This window comes from Boleophthalmus pectinirostris, unplaced genomic scaffold, assembly GCF_026225935.1.
Source record: "Boleophthalmus pectinirostris isolate CB_2022bp ecotype Guang Dong unplaced genomic scaffold, ASM2622593v1 HiC_scaffold_10, whole genome shotgun sequence".
In the NCBI taxonomy this organism is placed as follows: domain Eukaryota; kingdom Metazoa; phylum Chordata; class Actinopteri; order Gobiiformes; family Gobiidae; genus Boleophthalmus; species Boleophthalmus pectinirostris.
Window position 1 is genome coordinate 24,405,206 of NW_026570971.1, and position 18,760 is coordinate 24,423,965.

The window sequence follows — 18,760 nt, forward strand, 5'->3', positions numbered from 1 at the left end:
AAAAACAGATTAAGATGGATTTTCTATTTTTGCAGCAACAAAAGCATCTCAGAGCTGAATATAAATAGATTTGAAATTGTGTTGACATTTCACTCAGACAGTCAGACTGGTCTCAACTGTTCCAATAATATCTATTCTGTAAAGTATCTCTGGCATGGCTGAGTGCTTTGCCAGTGATAATCAGCATTTAAAAGTATTTTCATTTGTATATTTGGCTCTAGGCAGTTGTAGACATATCTTAAAGGTGGATTGTGTAACTTTTCTGCTCATGTATCACCATCTTGTATCCATGGGGATGTTATTGCTTTGGAATGTTTCCCATAATGGTATTAAATGTATCCATATAGTAGTAGGCCTAGTATATATTTCCTTTTTGTATTGCCCAGAAATATTGTAAAAACATGCATTCTTATTAACTCACCGTTGCTTTTTTCCACAGTGATAGATTATTTTAATGTGGAACATTAAAAACAAACCAATTACAACTCCATAGAAACAGACAGATAATGGACCCTTCACCAGACATATTACGCATGTGCACCTTTAAATAGATATGTATTATATCACTATGGTAAAAGTCCTTTTTAATTCATTAATATACATCTTTTCACACCAAGGACCTATAGGAATACTAGAACTAAGCCAGGTCTATAACAGGACTATATCAGGACTAAACCAGGGCTAAACCTGTAGTCTCTAACAGTAATCATGACAAAGTTGCCTGGACAATTCACAAGAACTACTGATCAGCCCCCAGTAGCATACGTGTACCGCAGTTTAAAATCAACTAACCTTATTTATATAGTGTACTGTGCTATTATTACCTGATTCAAAGTAGAGCCCGACCGATATATCGGTTGGCCGATATTATCGGACAATATGAGCAACAGTAACCATATCGGCTATCGGCCGATATACTTGCTGATAGGGGCCGATATTTCACATGGGCATGTTATACCTCATTATAAAGCTTAGACTCTCTACATTATGTTCATTTAAGCCAATTTACAGACAGATAAATGTCCAGATATGTGGCTCTGCATCAGTATTTATCTGTGGAGTCATTTTTGTCTGTGTGTGACCGTACTGTTCCTGAACACACCAGAGTCGCGTGTGTTTGTTTACACCCGCAGCCGTGCTCAACACTGAGATTATTTTCTTTTTATGGGCAATCGGTTTGTGTCTGGATTAAAAGGACATTGAGGAGCTTATGTGAGCGGTGAGTGTTGGAAATATGTCAACTTTGAAGCTAGTTTTGGTTTGTTCTGATATGTTAGCGATTAGCTGCTGTAGCTTCCGCACATAAACAGTCTGTTTTCTATTGGTCTATTGTAAAGTGACTATATTGGCCGTATATTTGCTACTGGACCTGCATTGATATGTAAATGAGCTGTAAATAGACGTGTGAACGATGAACTTTGCGCATATAATTAATTACCGCGGCGCGCTAAAGGCTAATAGCGCTAGTTTATTTACTCGCTAGTAGTGATGGTTGGTCGCGAACGAAGCGGCTCTTAGATCCGGCTCTTTGAAGCGAACGACAGGAGCCTGATCCATATTGGGAGCCGTGTTTTCTCTTTCTCTCACTTTTTTTCTCTTCACGCCGCGTGCAGACTCGTGGTAGTTTGACAGCGGCAGCGGCTCAAAACGAAACTTTCAAAAATATATGCAAATATATATATTCAGCATAAAATAAATAAACCAGGACTAATCTTGGGGTCGAGAGAGGGAGAGAGATAGAGACCGAGTCCCGACACTTAGTCCTGGTTAAGTTCTGGTTTAGTCCTGTTTTACACATGGTTTAGATCTGTTTTAGTCCTGGTTTAGTCCTTTTTCAGTCCTGGTTCAGTTCTGGTTTAGTCCTGCTTTGGACCTGCCTTAGACCTGCTTTAGTCCTATGACAAATCATGTAAAGAGGCAGAATAACAATAAATATTGCCTAAATAAACCCAGTTTCTGCCCACCAGAGCCAAACCTAAGTTTTTTTTTTTTTTTATAATTCAAGATTAACAGTGAATTTTTACATCACTAAATATATCGGCAATTATATCGGCAGCTCCAACTCCCATTATATCGGTTTCATATCGGCCACAACAAAATCCATATCGGTCGGGCTCTAATTCAAAGTGCACTATGCAACTTTTCTGCTCCCTTCTTCTTTCTATGGATATTTGATTATTTACCTTAAATGTATTTAATTACAGGTTTATAGCTCAAAAATGCCTAGAAAAACAAGCATTCTGACTGTGAGTGGAGTGGCCTCTCCACAGATCTGACCTGTGACTTGTATGTGTACTCTGTGTAGAAAAGTATTTAACAGACCCTCCACCAGAAAAGTTACACAATGCACCTTTAAAAAACTTATTTTTTTTAATAGCATAATGCTGCTAGTCATATTGTATACAGCTACCTTCAAAAAAATCAATATATACTTTTTCAAGAATTATGTTGTAGTATAACACAACAACAACCATCCACCCAAAGAAATAACATATATATGCTTTTCAATTGTGATACTCACGTTAAAAGCTTTTGAGTGTACCTAAGTGACATATTTAAGTGAGCGAGATGGTGTTAATGTCATTCCTTTTCCAATTTCCAGACCTGTTTCCAAGTCAGCGTGGGCTCTTGACAGACTGTTCATCTGAAGTCTAATATAGCATGATGTATTTCACTAATACTAACACCAGCAATGACGTGAGGCGATTCATGACCTGTAATTTAGTATGCTGTTAAAATACATTTATATGCTCCACTACTGTCCCTTTGGCCTATTAGAATGGCCTATTTAGGTTTAATTATATTCTGAGGTGATTCGTCAGCTGTCTTGAGTTGGATGCTGGGCCAGTTTTTTCTCAGCAGCTTTAGCAACCAAACCTTAAAGCACTGCTGTGTTTTTTCCAGTCCCTTTTGAGTAGAAATTCTATGATTTGTTTCTGCTCAGCTCACCTTTACTTTTGATGTTAGTTGTTTAGTTGTTGTTGGCACAGTTAATGTGTAGTATAAAGGTCTTATATTACACAAAATTGACTCTTGTGAGCTTTAAGCCATGCTATAATGGTTTTACCTCCTCAAAAAACATACCTGGAGTTGTGTTTTGTTTCATTCATGCACTTGAGTAATTGTTTATTATTAGTCTGTCTTCATCTCCAAAGCTCAAAATGCTCTGTTCTACCTTATGATGTCATGCAGTGGTAGTTTTCAAGTTAGCAGCTCCTTTACCTTTAGCTCAGTAGAGATTAGCAATTTGAACTGAAATTATCCAAGTGATTCCAGTGAAGGTGTGTTGAGTTTAAAACACAGTGGAGCACTTTGTGTTTCCATATTACCACATGACCTCACAAGGTGGAACAGAGTGTTTGAGAGAAGAACTCTTTCTAAATATGCAGGGTTTGTGTGTTAAACATGTGTGAATGCAACAAAACACAACTCCAGGCATGTTTGTGATGAGAAAACAACATTATAATAACATAGATCAGAAAATAGTGTAAATATGTGCCCTAAACTCTCAAGCCAGTACCATCTGGAGCTGAAATGTCTTGATGTAACAGTGTCCAGATGACCAGCGTTGAAAACCTTCTTTACATTAAACTTTCAGTTAATCAGGAATCCCATTTCAGTAGATAACTAGAAAAAAGTCTCACAGCTAAAAGATTATATAATGTAGATGAATTTGTATAAGTCAACAATGCACCCTTTCTCTCTGTGTCTTGAAAACGGCTTCTTAATCTGTGTATAATTTGTTCACTGTTGAGATTGGCAGCCCTTAACAAAGAGGCAGCTTTCTGAATAAGGTTCAAAATATTTTCATTTTCAATCTATTTTATTTTTCATAGCTCAAAATACAGCAAAAACAGCAGTCGCCTCCCAGGGCTTTACAGAATTGTTCATTTACCAGACAGTTCAAATCAAAGAGTGACACACAAGCAGATTAATTGATGGTGAAGATTTAGCACGAGGTATGAATACAAAAACATCTAAACGTGTCACAGTTTGATGACATCATAGTCCAATCCGCTCTGATCAGGTGGTATCCATTCAGAGCAGGTCTTTGGCAGGACTCAGTTCTGTGGTCCTGGTGCGCTCCCTGGGGTCTCTGTGTATTTAACTAAAGCCGCTCTGTGCAATGAAAACAGTAGTCGTTGATAGCCCCATATTACTCAACCTTTCGTCCCCTCCACACTCTTTCATATGTACAGTGGAGATGTATGCTTACATTATGGTGGTCAGTGTTGGCTTGAGTGATGGAGCAGATTAATGAAATTAGGTTGGACACAGAAACAGGCCCCACTGCCAAAAATAACTATCTTTATTTTTACAGTCTCTTATAGAGGCTGACTGTGATGACATGCCTTCTGTTTGAATCCATACAAAAGGGTCAGTTAGTTATTGTAACAGACCAGTAACTTCACAATATAAATACTGTTTTATTCCATTAGCGAAGTAAAAATAGACTGCAATCAGTTCAAAAGTGAAAGGAAAAAATCAGAGATCTAACGCTTTATTAATAAAGATTGGAGAGGTGCACTAACTTAAATAAAGGCACTTCAAACCCATTGAAAAAACACTCATAAATAATTGTTAATAATTAATTTGAGTCAATAGCCATTTATTGGTGTTATTACACAAATTAAAAAAAAAAAGTTTTAAACAACACGGTATAATTCATTTTAAAGGTGCCCTGTGTAACCTTTTGGCTGGGGGGTCTGTCATTTTATAGCTCAAAAATACCTAGATACTCTCCACAGATCTGACCCGTCTGGTTTGGGCTCCATGAGGATAGAAAGGTTTAACACCATTAAGTGAAACATTCCAGACCAAGCATTAACATTTCCATGAGAAAAGCATTTGATGGACCCTCCACCAGAAAAGTTACATAATGCACCTTCAAACTAATTTAAGATGATTTTGTAGAGTAAGCTTACATTTTTCTTTTTTCTGAGTATGAGTTGTTGGTGTAAAATCTAATTGAATATATTAGAGACCAACTTAATGATAAGTGTATTTCCAGTGTACTTAACTATATGAGTGTGTATACATGCACATCAGTATCCTGGTTACTATTGGAATATACAAGCTACAATATCCCAGTTTGTCATAACCGGGATTCTGCTTTATTCGGGATACTGAAACCGGGATACTGCGTATACATGCACCATGACGAATCCGGGATACTCAAAAAACCTGATCATAACCGTGATACTGATGTACATGTGTACACACTCTATAACTATCAACACAACTAACTGTAAAACAATGCATTGTAAAAAGGTATCCATTTTTATAATGGGTTACACTTTATAATAACTACACTTATTCCTGCCTAGTAAAACATGAAGAAAGATAATTCATAATGAACAAATAGTTAATTAAGAAAGATTCAGGCTTTGTAACAACTTATAAAACTTATAATTTATATGGCCCAACCCTAAATCCTGACCATAATCCCTTAGTTACAGTTGCTAAGCCTGAACCTTTCTTAATAAACTACTTGTTCATTATGAATTAAATCTTTCTTCATGCTTTATTAAGTGCATATGACAGGTTTTCATTTTTCTCTAATTTCTACTTAATTTGGTGGAATAATACCTGTTGTAAATATAAATTATAATATAGAATGTTTAGTAAAATCTTAAATATAATAATCTTAACTGTATTTGGTGAAATGTGTCATCCTCTCTGACATTGGTACTTCAAGGCTAATTAAGTTATTATAGTGTTACCAGTATATTTTCCTCTCCCTGTCTGACCCATGTTTTGTTACAGATGGGGGGCAGTCGAAATGCAGAATGGAGAGGACCCAGGCTTTGGAGCAGGCTCGCAGACCGCAGGAGGCCATGTTTATCCCCGAATGTAACGAAGATGGGACTTTTGCTCAGGTCCTTCATCTTAATACCCCTCCCCATTCCCAGCCCATGAGACAAAGAGCATTCTGTCCAATAGCTGTTCCCCATTAGCAGTTTTTGGCTTTGATTCCTTGTGTTTTGTTGTTTTAACGCTGGCTAATGAAATATTATCTATCTGCATCTTATTTGTGCGTTTCATGTTTTATTGGTCCCAGGTCCAGTGCCATACGCTGACAGGATACTGCTGGTGCGTCACAAGTGATGGGAAACCAGTGAGTGGCTCCTCCGTGCATAACAAGACGCCAGTGTGTTCAGGTAAAGTCTGGGAAATATTTGGGAAATTCACTGTAGTTGAGTTTTGCTATACGTTTTATAGCATCTGTCCTGCATTAATTTTATACCAGTGTGCTCAGGTAGAACATCTGGGAAATTTGAGGGGAAAATATTTGGGAAAATATTTGGGAATTTTGGGGATTCTGTAGCATCTGTCCTGCATACCAACATGACGGCAATAGGTTTAAGTAGAAAATCTGGGAAATTTGAGAAATTTTGTAGGGAAAATTGGGGAGAAATTTTGGGGAGAAATTTCTGTACATTTACTACTTTTGGGAATATGTAGCATCTGTCCTGGATTAGTGCCATACTGACAAGATGTCAATGTGTTCAGGTAGAAAATCCAGAGAATTAGGGAAAATATTTGGGAGAATTCACCATAGTTACCTAAATTGTGAAATGCGAATGTAAAAATATTTAGGAAATTTCTCTACATGAGTGAGTTTGAGTTTTATGAGTTACAAGAAAATCTGAGAATTTGGGAAAATATTTGGGAAAATTCACTATAGTTACTGAAATTCTGATTTTGCTGTACCTTTTATAGGATTTATTCTGTATTAGGTCTATACCAGTAAGATGCCAGTGTGTTCAGGTAGAGAATCTGGGAAAATATTTGGGAAAAATTCACTGCAGCTACCAAATTGAAAGTTTTACAAGTTTTGGGATTTTGTAGCATCTGTCCCACATTAGTTCCATAGCAACAAGACATCAGTGTGTTCATGCAGAAAATCTAGGAAATTTGGGAAAATATTTGGGAAAATTAACTATAGTTACCTACATTTAAAGTTTTACAAGTTTTGGGATTTTGTAGCATCTGTCCTGCATTAGTTCCATACCTCAAAATTAGGTTTAGTGCAATCAGAACAGATCTGATCCATGCCAAGCTAAAGCTACAAATGAAACAGGCTGCATTCCGATCACAGGTGCAGAATTTTAGCTGCATCATTGAGAGGTTAGAGGTTAAGTTGGGCTAGGATAAATAAGGATAAATCAGAAAAATATAACTCTCCCTCAAGACAAGCCTATTCCATATCATAAATATGTAATAATATGCTAAAAATATATGCAAATACACCACAAATCAGTCAAATGACTTGGTGTTATATGGGTGTTGACTGGAGCTTTTGTCCACTGACTACTACTTCAATTGGACACATTTAAGCATGCTTTCAAACTTATCCTTTATCTTGGTTTGTAGACTTGGTTTGGTACTGTTCAACTCCTGGCTTAGTCTTGGTTTAGTCCAGGTTTAGATCCAGTCTTGCCCTAATTTTAATGTGGTGTATTGTTTGAAGTTAATGCGTATGGGCTGCAACATCCGCCATGCTTTTTTAACCAAATGAAGGTTGAAATATGGTGCCTGAAGGCTTCTTAAAAGTGAATCAGATTTAGATTTTTGAATAATGTTTCTCTCTTTGTAATAACATCTCTTGGCAATTGTCTAGATAACATATATCAAAATGTAATCATGATTGTTTTAATAGTTAACTATGATCAATAATTGTGGCATGTACATTTGAACATTAACCGAAATGTGAACAGAAAACATAAATTCCTCAGTAAATGTGTTCGGTGAAAGCGTGAGAAGTCTGCAGTGTGAGTGGGGTCGTTGAGATACAATTAAAGGAGTGTGTGTGTAAAGGCAGAACTGGGGCACATGTGTACTTCATGTGCCTACAGCAGGTGCTTGGGGTCAGACAGGAGGCTAATACCCTCCTGCCCCCTCCTGCACCCCTACCCCTCCTGCCCCACACCAAAACCCTTGTCTGCCTGTCCGGGATGGGAACACTTTATGATAATCACAGTCATTTTCCTGCGAAGATAATACTGGGGCGTTTGGCCAGAGTTGGATTGCAGCGTCACTGGAGCTACATATGGAGCACATTTGGAGCAGAGTGGTGAAAGTGGTCGCATGCCCTCCTCTGCTCCTCAACAGATGTACAAGTTTTCATTCACCGCATAGCTGCGCATAGTTTAGATTCACTTCATCCTTTTCCAGCGCAGTATTTCACTCCACGCATATTCCTGGTCTAACAGAATATTTGAACACACTTTTCAGTTTAGACATTTTCAATTCCAGTTCTCTAAAACACTCCCAGAATGAAATGTTGACCCTTAATGAATATTTTATCTTTTTTCCCTCAAAAATAGGAAGAGTCCTACATTCTGTCTAACTTGCCAAAAGTGAGCTTTATTCACAGTAAAGCAATATTTCGGCAACTAGGCCTTCATCAGGCAAAAATCTATTTTTTTCTCCCCAGTTGTTTTATGTTGATACAAAGTAAAATAATTACACAAGTTTTACTTTATTTTAAATATTAACATTAATATTTAGATAAAAAAGGTAACATAATTTATTAATTTTTTGGTATGGATTCCATTATTGATCCACTCCATAGTTGATGTTAGTGAGCAATTTTGACTTTTGCAGTTACTGGTCAAATTATAAAATAGTAAAAAAAAGAAAGCTACTGTAGATTTCCCTTTACCTGTTTACCTGGGACTGGTTTCCCTTTACCCTTCACCTGGGACTGGTTTGTGGTGTTGATTTTTCTAACTTTCAGTTTACTAAGACTCAAATCAGTCCTGTCACATTCATTTGCTGGAAACTATTAAACAATAAACTATTAAACTATAAACTGAATTTATGGGAATTCATGCTGAGACATGGATTATCAGGTAGTAGCTTGCTTTTTAGTTCATGCAAAATATCTCCATCTCTCTTGTGTAACATTTGTATTGGAGGGTCTGTCAAATGCTTGTCTCCATGGAGATGTTACTGCTTTGTTTAGAATGTTACACAGTATAGTATTAAATCTTTCTATCATTATGAAGACTAAACCAGACCAAGTTACAGGTCAGATCTGTGGAGAAGCAACCCTGCTCACAATCAGAATGCCCTTTTTTCTAGGTATTTTTGAGCTATAAAACCACCTGTAACTGAATACATGTAAGGTAGAGCTGTTTGAGAGTGAAAAAGTTACACAGTGCATCTAAAAAAACAACAACACACATTTTCCCTCACTTCCTGCGCGAATCCCTGCTGCTTCCATGTACCAGTGGGCAGAGAACAGTTTTGCTCACACATGGGTCAGATTAGGCGGGTTTGTCAGTGTTGGGATAATGTGTTTTGGTATGTGTCCACCTTAAGTACTAACAGAATGTGCTCATCGAACTCTAATAAACCAGGGAAATCACCCTCACACTTGACGTCAATGGGGTCCACTGCAGCACCTGTGTTTCATTATAACAGATACATTTTTTAAGGAGGACACTGCAGAAAATTTCGATTAAATCTCGATTCTATTAAAGGGCCAATATTACACTATTTTCTGATCTATGTTATAATATTATTTCCTCATCAGAAACAGACCTGGAGTTGTGCTTTGTTTCATTCACACATGTTTAACACACAAACCCTGCATATTTAGATTCTAGTTCTTCTCTCAAAAAAAACCCTCCCACTATGTTTCACCTTGTAATACAGGAAGTGCTCTGCTGTTTTTTTAAACTCCATACACCTTTACTAAAATCATTTGGATGCTTTCAGCTGTAGAATTGCCTATCTTTGCTGAGCAAAAAATAAAAAGTAGCTGTTAAATTGAAATCTTCTGCTTTATGACATCACAAGGTTGAACAGAGCATTTTGAACTTTTGGAGATTTAGAGAGACTAATAATGAAGGATTTCTCAAATGTGTGAATGAAACAAAACACAATTCCAGGTATGTTTTCATCAGGCAAAAACATGAATTAAAGCTCACGAGAGCAAATTTTGTGTAATATAAGACCTTAAAAATACAAACAAACAAACCAACAAACAAACAAACAAAAAAACACTTGAATTTGAATACTGATTTGAGTTTTGACTAAAATGTATTTATTTAATGGGTGAAGATCATAACTTTTTTCTCAGCTGTTTTAATTAGGCTCTGTTTATTATTTGACATTATTATTTATCAATTTAATCAAGCCAAGATATATATTTTTTGGAATGTAAAGCAGCTATTGTTTTTTTTTCAATTGATAATTTCTTTTATAACATTATTGTGTGTTTTATCCAGGATCAGTGACAGACAGGCCGCCAGGTCCAGTCAACTCAGGCAGAAAAGGTGAGATGAGATCTGCTGCAGGATTTGTGCATGATTTCTTGTGTTTGAGTTTGTATCAAATATGTATCACATGTAACGGTTTCAGCCTTCGTTATATTTAACATGTGTTTTAGTATAGAACCCCAGTATAACCCATGTTTTTCCCATTAATCCTTGACAAACTCAGTTAATATATAATATAAATTATATAAATTATATATACAAATCATATAAATAAAGTATGCAACATGTAGATGACAATGCTGTTTGTCTATGTTGTTTGTGGCTTGCATGTGATTTGACTGTTTTCTTAAGGGAAGTTGGAGATGCTTCAAAACTCCACTTTGGTGAGTATGTTATAAAGGGACTGTGTCTTCACTTTGTACACCAACAAGATTTAGAGCAACTGGAGTATGAACAAGTGGTAAAAATACAATACTTCATGTTGGTCTAATAATTACTTTATAGCAGTCAATGTGTTTATCCAATCTATCCAGTGAAATCAAATTTTATAAAGTGCTTTTCAATCTAAAATTTAACACAAAAAACTTAACAGTCATAAAACACACAGTAAACAGTTTCTCAGTTTGGCAGTAATATTTCCTTGAACTAATATAACTGGGGTTCACAGTGATGAGTTGGCATAGCAATTAAAGTATACTTTATTAATGCCACTTCATTCTCTGCATTTGACCCATCCTTCAGGCGCAATGTTTCCCTCCTGGAGTTAAGTATATTTTTAGTTTTAATGGGGTGTTGGTGGATTTTTGAAGGCATGAGAGCAGATGTGATGTTTGCGTGGTTTGTGCTGAATGTTATTTGTGTGAGTGTGTGTAAAGTGTGTAAAGTGTGGACATATGAATGAGACTTTTGTGTTTGTGCGTGTTCATGTTTTTGTCCTGTGTGTTGTGGCCGGGCCATGTGCAAATCCCAACCATTCAACAATTCTGGAGAGTAGATTGTATTAACCTCAATAATGGTAGTCTCCTTCCGTTTCTTTCTCACTCTCAACCCAGACGACGGATCCAAGCCCACCCCCACCATGGAGACCCACGTGCCCCCCGAGGGAGACGGTGAGTCCCAAACAAATCTCGATCACATTTCTGGTCAGTGTTTAGTCATTTATATGGAAGAGTGTCAAATGGTCTGAAACGTGTCTTTGCAACAGTCACTACAAAAAAATGTTTTAAGGTTTTGACTTTATAGTGATAAATGATAGTATTATTTATCCATGAAGGAAGTTGATCTAATTTGGAGCATGCTTTCAGTTATAAAAAATTAAATACACATTATAATTTTTAAATTTCAATTACAGCCCCAATTTATTATTATTATTATTTTTTTTTTTTTGGATATGTTTTTTTTTATGGTCGATGCTGATACCAAAGTTTGCAATCCAGAAAAAAAACAATGGCCATAAGCTTTGTTGATATTTTTAGGAATAGGGCTGATTTTGATAATTATCTATTTAAATTTACTACAAACTTATCCACAGTCGTTTTTAGCACAAACCTATAAGAGTGTTGTGTAATCACGTTTTGTGCAGTTACCTCTTTGTGTTTAAGTGTTCAAATAAAGCATTATACATTCTTTAGGCAGCAGGTTGACCAAAACTAAATTTCGGCCACTATTGGAGATTTAAAGCTGGTAGCCAATTCACTAAAAGGTGCAAACATCTTCTAATCAATATAGCGGTGAAACAATATATCTGTCTATTTATACAGTTTTGGGTAAGTCAATGAACGCCTGTTTTGAGCGACCATAGATTTCTACAGATGAAGATTATACCTGAGGGTAATGCCAATGCATAGAACATGGAAACTATTAATTTACTCAAGAAGCTGTTCTATATTGTTTACGGAATACTAAAAGGCCAAATATATTTCTTTTATTATTATTTTCTCCATATCTTTTTTTCAGTAATTGTAATGATTTTGTCTCAATGAAAAATCTCTCTACTGAAACCTGAAAGAATAACTCCAGTGCCCAATCCTCTTAAAGTCTGTGGTTTTAAAGCAAAGCCTGATTGTCAAAACACAGTGTCAGATACTGAGAAATATCTCTGTTACACTGGATCCTGGTCTGATTTGTAGTGCAGGTTTTTGGCTTGTGGATACAGACTGGAGTTGGCAAAGCATCTCAGACTTCAGTGATAAAAAGAGCCAGCTAAAGATGTGTCTTTTCTTTTCTTTCAGAGATCACTGCTCCGACTCTGTGGATCAAACAGCTGGTCTATAAAGAGAACAAGCAGAACAGCTCCTCAGCCAGAAAACAAGGTGAGAGGCAAGCATGGGACCCATCACTGGTGAATGTAAAGCTATACATCCAATAAATAACATGTAGTCTGTTTTCATTGTTGCCCATTAGAGGTCATTGTGCCATATGTCTGATTTTTGATATTTAGTAAACCTTTCAGTTTCAGTGCCACAGTATTTATTAGTACAGCAGTTGCGAGACTCATTAATGTTATATAAAAAAAATTAAACATTTTAAATAAAGTAGGGCTATAATGACTTTTCACTGACATTGATTATTCAAACTAGGTCTCTTTGTCTTGTTGTCTAGAAGCCCTCACAGACCGGCCTCATGTTTGCACAATCCTTTATTCACTTTGTATGGGCCATAAGAGTGATTTAAAGAGATGCCGGCGTTTGTTTAGGAAGAAAAATGGCTAAACTATTTTTCAAAATAAATGTTTGTTGCCAGATTTTTGTCAAGTTGCTCAGAGGTTGAGATCGACATTGTCATGAAGCTCATTTATAACACTAAAAACTCACATGCGACCTTTACTTTATTGTGGTGTGGAAAAAACAAAAGAAAAACAAACACAAAAAAAGATTTAGTGGGATAAAGTCAGCCAAGGCTGAGTCCATATAAAACGTTCAAGTCTATAAAATTGTTTTCCATGTAAATCCTAGTTTAGTGACCACCTGTAGAAATCATTTTCAACTCCTCACAGTTAAAGGTGCACTATGTAACTTTTTGGTTGAAGGTCCGTCACCTGCTGGTTTCTATGGATATATCATTGCTCTGCCTGGAATGTTCCTTAGCATGACATGGCCTCTCCATAGACCTGACCTGTAACTTGGTCTGGTTTGGTCTCCAAGAAGATAGAAAGAATTAATACTATTAACAATCCAGACAATGCAATAACCATGGAGAAAAGCATTTGACAGACCCTCTACTAGAAAAGTTACACAATACACCTTTACGTACACTTATTTATGTATATATGAATGGTAGGACATCTCTAGTGTTTTAGAATACACAATCCATATATAACAAGGCTATAATTGCTAACATTTCTACAATTCTAACCATAGAGAAGGTGTGTAAACAATATTGCAGTGATTATCGACAGCTGAGAGCGATTGTTGCTAACAAAATTGCTTGGGCAAAGCAAAGGAAATGGGAAAAAAAGTAGGAAAATTGGCAAAACACTGACCACATGCAACAGAGTGGGCATAAAACACCAAACTTGTTTATAGACAGAAAAAAACAATGAAAACAGTTTATAACAATCCTACAAAAGTCATGAATGCAGCTCTGCTCATGACAAACTAGATGGATTGTTTTGAATGCCGATGGGCATGTCGATGGCCGATAAGTTCTGCCAATATGCATTTTTGTGCTAAATTACTGAGCCTTTTTTCACCACAAACCCATAAGAGAGCTGTGTAGTTGCATTTTTGCAACAGGTATCTATTTGTACTAAAGTGTTCAAATAAAGCTTTATGGGTTTTCAGGCTGCAAGTCACCAAAACATAGTATTGAACCGTGCTGGAAATTTAAGGCAGTTTGCCAATACTCTAAAAAGTCTGAATTATCAGTCTATCTCTAGAGAAAACAACTGATAATTTATAATGAAAATGAACTGTGGGACTTTAATTTAAATCCGCATTACAAATGAAAACTAGAGCCTGATAAATGTAATGCTTTTTACTTTTTGTCTGATGGAAGAAATTTGAGAATTGTGTTGAATTTTCTATGACACTGATTAACTTAAAATTTTGTGTTGAATGTGTGAAGAGAGGGTTCAGACACACACTTATTTTTTATTTTCTGTATTATTTTATATATTATTTTTTTGCCTATTTTTATTTTTTATTATCTTTTTGGTCTATTTTAATTTTGCTAAATATTAAAATAAATAATAAAAACATATATTTAAAAAAAAAATCTATAGCAAACAATAACCTAACTATCATCATGTCCACTGTAGTTTCCAATCAGAGCCTGCTGCAGAATCTGCATTACTGTTCAAATCTCATATTGTCATCTTTATTATATTATGAATGCGCCTCGAGGAGACATCTACAACAATGAGCTAATTGTTACAGTGATTCTTGGCCCACTCTGTGTGTGGCTTCAGTCCTTTTGTTTTGTTTTAAAGAGCCTCAGTTTCCGTCCATTCAGCCTCTGCCAAACACAACAGTCATTTAAATTAAAGAGGAAAGAATCAACTCAAAATAAATAGGACCGAAATAGAGACAGAGAGAAAGTATGCGTATTAATATATTAAGTTTCATACACACTGGCCTTTTACATTTAAATGCAGCTAAATGATTTCCTTTTGCAAATCCTGACACTAGAATAAGTTTAATATATTAAATAGTGTTAAATTATACAGATATTAGAAACTTGGCAAAGACTTAAGAAACACCGAAGGAAGCCTACTGGAGAATGACACTGCACTCAATCATAGCTAGTTTTTGTTGCTTAAATGATAACTAAAGACTTTAATTTTCTAACCTAAAGTCAAATCAGTGCCAGCAAGTTTTGATCGATACTTTGCAGCTGATGTCCTCAACATTCCCTGGGAGTTTGATGCTAACTGTAAGCACTGCTCTATCTAAGGCTTTGTTAGACTTTAATTTGAGCTTTAATCTGTGCTGTAAAACAAGTCTATTTCTGTTTTTCTTTAATAATTTCAGTATGGATTTTGTGAATATTTAAGCACAAATATCCAACAACACAAACATACAATAATCCAAAGTCACAACTTGCATATTAAATTATTGGATTTTGATTTGATTAAAGGAACACAGTGTAACTTTCTGGTGGTGACATATCAAAGTTAAAACTACACTTAACATACACTATGACATTCTTCAGATAGATTATGCCTTTAAAATTTCCATGGAGACAAGCAGGAGGAATGTTTCACATTAAACTCGTTCAAGACAGTATTCAACTTTACATTGACCCTTTTCTCTGCGTTATATTGTAATCCACTTGACCCTAAAGTAAAGAATGGCTCCTGATTGGTCGGTACACTTCATCTCCATGGTAACAGTCTGATGTTGTTCTGGGCTGAAGAGAGAGCCGTGCACCAAATGGATGTGAATGTAAATAATGAGAGAACAGGACAAAGTGCAGCAAGAGCAACTTTCAAAAGGAACTTTTGTCGTTGCCCAAAAAGTTACCAATTTGAAATAATATTTTAGTTATATATAGGATTATTTAGTCCTTTCCTCTCAAACAGAAAACACTCTGTTCCACCTTGTGATGTCATGTAGTAATACAGGAAGTGCTCCACTGTGCTTTTAAACTCTATCCACTTTTACTTTCAGCTCTAGAATTGTCAGTCTCTATTGAACTAAAGGCAAAAGGTAGCAGTTAACTTGAGAACTATGTCTGCATGACATCACAAAGTGGAACAGAGCATTTTGAGCTTGTGAGGTATAGACAGAGTTATAGTTAGTTAGTTATTGTTAGTTATAACATTATAACGTGGCTTAAAGTTCAGAAAAAGACTCAATTTCATGTAATATAATTGTAGCCCTATAGTAATTTGGTCATATTGGTATGTTAATATTCTATCTCTGTGGTTGTAGAGAAGGTCCCCTCTTGTGACCAGGAGAGGCAGAGCGCTCTGGATGAGTCTCGGTTGAACCCCCGAGAGGCCATCTTCATCCCAGACTGTGGGCCTGGGGGTCTGTACAAACCAGTGCAGTGTCACCAGTCCACGGGCTACTGCTGGTGTGTGCTGGTGGACACAGGGAGACCCATCCCAGGCACCTCCACCAGGTCAGAGTAAACTTTAACACAAACACCAGCTGCTTTTATATGCTGTTAGAAAGGTGATTCTGTGTCTTATGTAAATATGAAGATAAAATACAAAATTTCACAACTTCATTACTCTATTGACATTCTTAAAGGTGCTGTGCCTGAGTTTTACTGTCATAAAAAAAAATTAAAATCAGAACTAGTTCATTTTAAACAGTTTGCAGTGGTCCAAAGTTTTTCCTAAATTTTCACTGTTATGAATTTATAACCACTTTTCAGAACTTTCAGAGGCCAGTGCAGACTTTGCCATCACTGTAATGCTAACAAGAACTAGCTTGTTAACGTGAACTAGCATACTAATGACATCTAGCATGCTAACACACACTTTCTGATTGTTTTATAATTATATGCAGACAGTACAGTGCAAAACTTGCCCAAATACAATAAAAATACAGGATCGAGGTACAGGAACAAACATTTTTGCCTATGTGTGTTATTTTTTTTTACAAACTATATGCTTTTATTTTACCTTATCTTACCCATATTTAGTTATTTATTTAGATACTTATTTTTATAAATAGATAATTGGCTATTGTGACCCCAATGCAGATATAAGCCTTTTCCGAGATACTTTATGACTGTATTTAATTTCTATGTTTCACATTCAAATCACATTATGCACATTTGAAATACAATTTGGCAACACATCACACAGTGGAAAAAGCAAAACAAACAACTAATGATATTTTAGTTTCATGTTGATTTGAATCAAAATCTAGAGTCTTCAGATCCATTATTCACTGTTAGACTGTGGCCAGGATAAATATAAGCATGCCAGTTTGTCTACGCCCATATATCACTTGTATTTTATCAGGAAGTTTAATGATCAAATTCATAAACAATAAAGTAAGCTATTTTCTGTTGGCAGGGTTCACATCACATTTTTGTACTTTGTTGTAACAGATATGTCTACATTTATATTACATTGATATTTTGTTATTGTTACAGATACCGGACTCCAGAATGTGACAATGCTGCTCGCTCTCGAATAACAGACACAGAGGACCCCTTCCCAGGTAGAGAGATCACAGGTAAAACTCTTGATTTTATTTGAGGAGGCATCTGGAGCTGGAGATGGCTGTATTTCTGCTTTAAATATCTAAAATCATAATTATATAATCATGTCATTATGCATAAATGTGTACAATGTAACTTTTCTGGTGTCTCTATAGAGGTGTTATTGATTTAAGAATGTTGGATGGTATGGCATTGAACTATCTCTGTGGAGAGGTGTGTTTTCTAAGGTATTTATTTTAAAACTAACACTGTAAAATCTGTAAATGAATAATTGCAAAATGCAATGCTTTACTCTGGAACATTTCAGGTAAGATACTAACATTTCCATAGAGTCAAGCAAGTATCAGACCCTCCAGCAGAAAAACATGGAAACACTATAGCTACACTTTTTATAGCTTTAATAAAGCATGAACAAAGACTTAATTCATAATATTTACAGAAAATAAAAAAGTTTTAAAAGTATGATTTAGGATTAGTAATGCAATTACTCCCCTAATCCTAACTCCTAACCCTTTAAACAGTTACAAGCCAGTATCATTCTTAATAAACTATACATTACAAATTAAGTCTTCATGCTTTATAATGGCAAATTAAGTTATTATAAAGTGATACTAAAGAGCATCTTTAAACAATAAGTGATCAAACAACAGAATGTGTGGATTTTGAACACTGTCTTGTTGAGTCCATGTTGTTGCTCTGTTGCTGGTGCTGCCGCTGTGTTCAGGTCCAAGCTGTAACTCTTATTTAATTCCCATCTGGTGAGTTTACAGAGTGGAGCATGACTCCTGACTGAGAGGCAGATGTGCTGTGGTTTAGTAAAGGTGTGAGAGCGGAGAGGGAGGGGAGCTGAGGGGGGTGAGGGGGGGCTAAGGGGACTACAGAAAGAGGAGCTGAAAGCAATGGTTCTGTAATGGTATGCTCTTGGTTTAAACCTGGTTGTCCTACATTTGCTGTGATCTGCACTATAGTTAATGTTTCTGGTTGTCACTGCAGGTTTGCATTGGCTTAGTCAAGTTTTTAGTAATGTGACACAACATTATAGCTATATGGTTTATATATATTTAACTATATTATATTTTCAATTACACAGTACATTTTTGTTAATGAATTGAATGTTTGTATGGTTTCATCATCCAGCACCCTTTGAAAATTTGCCCCCCTGGAAAATGTAACTGAAGATCCCTGTTCTATACTGCTCTAGTCTGCATATGTCCAAAACTTAATCTTTGGATATGAGATGTTAAAGGACAAAGTTTATTTGCTTTTCTGCGGCCAAGATTGCTTAGATGAAATCCAATTTGTTCAAATTAGAAACAGCTTGTAAAATAATTATTGCCTAAATATAAGTGAGTCACGATGGCAGCCAGCAGCCAAGTTTTCCAATTGAGCTAATAAAAGCAAAGAAT

General features: G+C 35.9%; 1 protein-coding gene across 4 annotated transcripts in view; it reads left to right on the forward strand.

The window, feature by feature from the left end:
- The window catches only part of smoc1 (SPARC related modular calcium binding 1), a 55,017-nt gene that overhangs the window by 21,428 nt on the left and 14,829 nt on the right, over positions 1–18,760 (forward strand). Inside the window, exons 4-11 of one of the 4 annotated variants that reach the window (XM_055158034.1) lie at positions 5,767–5,879; positions 6,062–6,161; positions 10,242–10,289; positions 10,589–10,615; positions 11,285–11,341; positions 12,464–12,544; positions 16,106–16,298; positions 17,286–17,368. In XM_055158034.1, coding sequence (XP_055014009.1) covers positions 5,767–5,879; positions 6,062–6,161; positions 10,242–10,289; positions 10,589–10,615; positions 11,285–11,341; positions 12,464–12,544; positions 16,106–16,298; positions 17,286–17,368 — 702 coding nt within the window. Of the gene's footprint in view, positions 1–5,766; positions 5,880–6,061; positions 6,162–10,241; positions 10,290–10,588; positions 10,616–11,251; positions 11,342–12,463; positions 12,545–16,105; positions 16,299–17,285; positions 17,369–18,760 lie in introns of all 4 variants that reach the window. The other 3 variants (XM_055158040.1, XM_055158026.1, XM_055158046.1) reach the window with 3 other exon arrangements.